General features: G+C 39.7%; 1 protein-coding gene across 4 annotated transcripts in view; it reads right to left on the bottom strand.

The window, feature by feature from the left end:
* LOC138000058 (uncharacterized) overlaps positions 1 to 1331 on the bottom strand; it is a 20041-nt gene extending 18710 nt beyond the window's left edge. For all 4 annotated transcript variants that reach the window (XM_068846201.1, XM_068846200.1, XM_068846199.1 and 1 more), the window contains exon 1: positions 1192 to 1331. In XM_068846201.1, the coding sequence (XP_068702302.1) occupies positions 1192 to 1306 (115 nt within the window). In that variant the 5' untranslated portion in view covers positions 1307 to 1331. The remainder of the gene's footprint in view (positions 1 to 1191) is intronic.
* Positions 1332 to 4297: the final 2966 nt, after the last annotated feature.

Here is a 4297-nt window from a genome sequence, read left to right as displayed (position 1 = left end):
TTAACCGTGGAATTCGCTAGTTAGGCAGCGAAGAAAACGACATAATTGAGCAATATCAGGGAAAACCAAAACGTGGACAATTCCAAAGCCTTTTATTTTCAGTAATCCTACAGCCAGTAAGAATAAACAACCCGGGAGCTCCGCTTCTAGGCCTGGCTAAATCTATATATTATAGTTTTTTTATTCATACTTACATTGTAAATAGTCATGCAATTCGGCCTTTCGGCTGCTAGATGATATTTTTAATAAACCTATCTATCTATCTAACATTACTGATGTGGTGAAAGGGACAGTTTCACGGTTTTGTGCATGTCCAAGCTTTGGCACTAGCATTTGTAACTTTTACAGTTTCTTACTGAACCAGATGATGTTCATTAATCACAGGGAGTATTAAAGCAAATACACTGAATGACTGAGGCCCAAATTTGGTGGAATATACTGTACCGGGGTTTACACAAAAATTAGTTTTGACCATCGAATTTATATGCATCAACATTTTATTCTACGCACGGGTTGTCATAATGCACGAGTTATCAGTCTATTCGCACGCCGTAGGTTCACAATTAACACAAAGGAAATGATTGCAAAAGTAATTCCAATGGGTAATTCCACTTCTATGACATTGTTTCCACTTCCTGCACCTGTGCTCTCAACACCAGCAGATGACAACACCGTATCCTAAATTATTATTACTAACTAAAGACAAGAACTCAAATGAAAGACAATTACATTTCCCAACAAAGTACCACCTTAGTAGAAGTCAGGACTGGGCCAAACAAATACTGAAGTGCTTATCACTGTCTCAATGGTCCCAAATGTACCAACCAGGAAGATACATGGTTTATTCAATTTGATCATAATCTTACAACCAACTGGATCAAAAGAATGTGCTATTCTTAACTGAGGAGAAAGTGCTGCCTTTGTATTTGACATCTGCAAATGGTTAGACTCTCTACAATAAAAGCAGTATAGTCGGGCAAAGTTCCCCACAAAGTGTTGTTCATTGACCCTGAAGCCGCTAGGGAAGTGGTCAACTACATATTCATTCATTATTCAATTTCTGGGGCGCCTACTGTAAGCGTGAAAGTTAAATAAAGTGATTATATTATTATTAATAATTATTACACTATTAATCAAACCACGCGTGAAGTCGACTTTAACCTTTCGAACGCGCCGTTTTTCCTCACTAACCTGAATCAATAACCTTTTCATTAATAGCTGCTACTGAAGAAACAACATCTTCCTCTTTTCTTTCAAGGACAGAAATTTCTAAAGCACGAAGACACTGAGTTAAATCCATCGCCATTTTAGATTATACCGAGATAAACGTCATGCCAGAGCATCATATAGTGTCCCAGGTTGACGGGTTAGGGTGGACAAGGAGGTACGCGAGCATTTTCTGAGAGTTTATTTATTTATATTTAACAATGAGATTCCATGTTCAGTGATCGATCACAGATGACGTCAAAATGTGGTAAGAACAAAAAATGGCACACGAGGCGATAGCCGAGTGTGCCACTGCAACCTTGAACCCAGGCTCTCTCATATAAACTCTTGTTCTTAGGCCATCGTAGCTTCATTAGGAAAATAACACAAACAGCGGTGATAAACATTGTATTCCAACGCATTTTTATAAAACTTGACGTTTCGTATGCTAGTCAACACACATTTTCAAAAGTGACCGTTACAATTTTTAAAAACTATATATATATATATATCGTAAACAATAGGGGTCTGGAACCTAGACTGAGAAAAATGATCTGCAGCAGTACGTGTCTAGACATAATGAAAAGTAATAGCTAAAACAGCAATAACTTCTCACTACTAATATTTACATTAAGGGAAGGCTTTAGCTCTTGAATGAACAAAGTCTCTTTAACTTTACAGTGAAAGTCAGTTTTTCCGGACGCTAAAATGTCAAAGTGATCCCATTTAATGTCGTGGCCAGTGGTTTTCACATGATCAGCAATGGCTGATGAATGGTCACTTTTAGATAGGGCCTTGAAATGTTCTGTTTTTCTGTCGTGGAGTCTTCGTTTTGTTTTGTTTTGTTTTGTTTTGTCGTCGACTTGTCGTTGACAAGGGAGGAGAAGAGAGAGAGTCTGAGTTCGAGGTTGCTGTCACTGATGTTCTTACCACATTTTGACGTCTTGTGTGACCTTTTAATGACCAGACGCGCGGCAACATGGAATCTATCTGTTTTAAATCATAAAGAATCAGACTTTATTCGCATAAAAAGCTGATGATGACGTCAATCGTGCGTCTGTCCTCTAATAGATCATAGACAAGAACCAATCAAAATGCAAGAATTATATATAATTATTCCTAGCTACTGCTAAGGATTAAATCACGTAAAAGGCGACTACGATTCTTACCTTATGCACTTGAATGGTCTTAATTTAAACCGACAAAAATTCTGAAACTACAAACAAGCTTAACGCTCTTGAGCGTGTTTTATTTCGGTGTGATTCAGTTTACCTCGCTGCTGCTCGCCGGCCGAGGTCACGCAACGCTACTCGTATTTAAAGTTGAAACTTTCTGCGCTAAAACGTTGATGTGAATAATCAAAAGAGACCAAAAAACTTAAAGGGGTCCGAAGACCCTAGGCACTGGTTTGATAATGTGCACCACTTGCGCAAAGAAGTTTCACTCCCGTAACTAAGAGCCGTATCCTCAGAACCACGTGTCTTCCCTGGTGACCTCATTGCAACCCAGACATTAACCCCGCTGACATTATCCCAAGTCTGAATTTTACCCCTGGTCTGCACTCTGCAGTCTGCAGTGTAATTTTCAGGCATGGTTAATAGTTAGGGGCAGTTTGTGACCTTCTCACTAATAGTGTTCATCCCAAGACCGCGCATTTCCTTTCAAATCTAACGCTTGAACATAAAAGAACATTAGTTCACGTAAGAAATCGTAAGTAATGCAAAGTTTAAAATAAGTAGACAAAGTGTAGTATAGACCTTTCCACTGTTTCAGGGAGGCAGTGTAGCCCAGTGGTTAGAGTGCTTGCCTTGAGATCCGGAGATCCCGGGTTCAAGACCCGCTCTGACCACTCGTTGAATTTGATCCTGGTAGTCTCCGGTTCAACTTCCCAGCTGCACTTGTAAATAGCCAACTGGTTTGCCTCCGGCCAGTTGGGATTCTTAACAGTTGTTGTTCTGTTCTGTTGTTTCGTTGTGTTTCATTGACCCTGAAAAGCCCCTAAGGGGAGCAGTCAATTAAGTATGTATTGTATCGTATTGTATTGTATTGTATTGTATTGTATTGTATTGCTTACGCCATATTTGTCGGGGGGCAAACACGACTTAAATTACCGTGAACTTATGTATGGGAATTTTGCCGACTTTGAACCATTACAAATCCTTTAGGGTCTGACGATTGTGGATAGCGAGAATACCTCTCAAAAAGCACTTCTATTGAGATTATTTCCGTGGAGTATGACGATCAGAATCAACTATAACGACCGTAAACGAAGTAAACGAGGTTATTATGGTCTCCGTGCCCCTTGACCCGTGACATGTGACCTGTGAAAAAATACCTGCCAGCACACTGGAGTGTCGTAAATCAAATACCAAAGTAACTACTTCGACCACCGCAGCAGGAGCAAACAGCGCAATGAACCAATCCAAATTCGGGTAATTTCTTTCGACGATTTCATAATTCTTATCAAAAGGAGCAATTTTTGTGTTGTACATAAGCTTTTGTGTGTGCTCAGGATTTTTTCCGACATTCTCTTTGAAAGACAAACTTCTTCGTGGCGAATCATCTTCTGTCAAGAAGTTTTTTTTTTGTTCCCTTTCCAAGCGCGCTTTTTGCCTCACTGAGGGTTGATAATATCTGACAAAGCCATTTCTGAGTGATCAGATGGGCCGTCTGATCCTGTAAAATATTTTTATGTTAACTATTACATAGCGCTTGTGCAGCTTGAGCATACATAGCACTCTTTTCAATGGACGTCACGATCTAGCGCCCAAAGCATTGTGGGATTAATATGCGGACAAAGACAAAGATATATTAGCTATATGAGGACCAATCTCGTCCCCAGAGTCCGCTTTTCTTTTGGTCAGCACCAAGAACATGGACTCTGACCAAAAGAAAAGCGGACTCTGGGGAGGACATTGTGTGAGGACTCACAAATCGGTTATGGAGAGCGAGAAACCATCTTACATACTTTTTGCTCTTTAAATAAAAATACACCTTCCTTGTGTTCCAAATTAGAAGACCACTGTAAGTTACTAGGTCGCCAAAAATATACCAAATCGATGAACTGAACGAATATTCTCGAATGATTTTT

Source organism: Montipora foliosa, chromosome 4, assembly GCF_036669935.1.
Source record: "Montipora foliosa isolate CH-2021 chromosome 4, ASM3666993v2, whole genome shotgun sequence".
In the NCBI taxonomy this organism is placed as follows: domain Eukaryota; kingdom Metazoa; phylum Cnidaria; class Anthozoa; order Scleractinia; family Acroporidae; genus Montipora; species Montipora foliosa.
The sequence above is the reverse complement of the archived record's forward strand: the minus strand, read 5'-3'. Positions and strand labels throughout refer to the sequence as shown.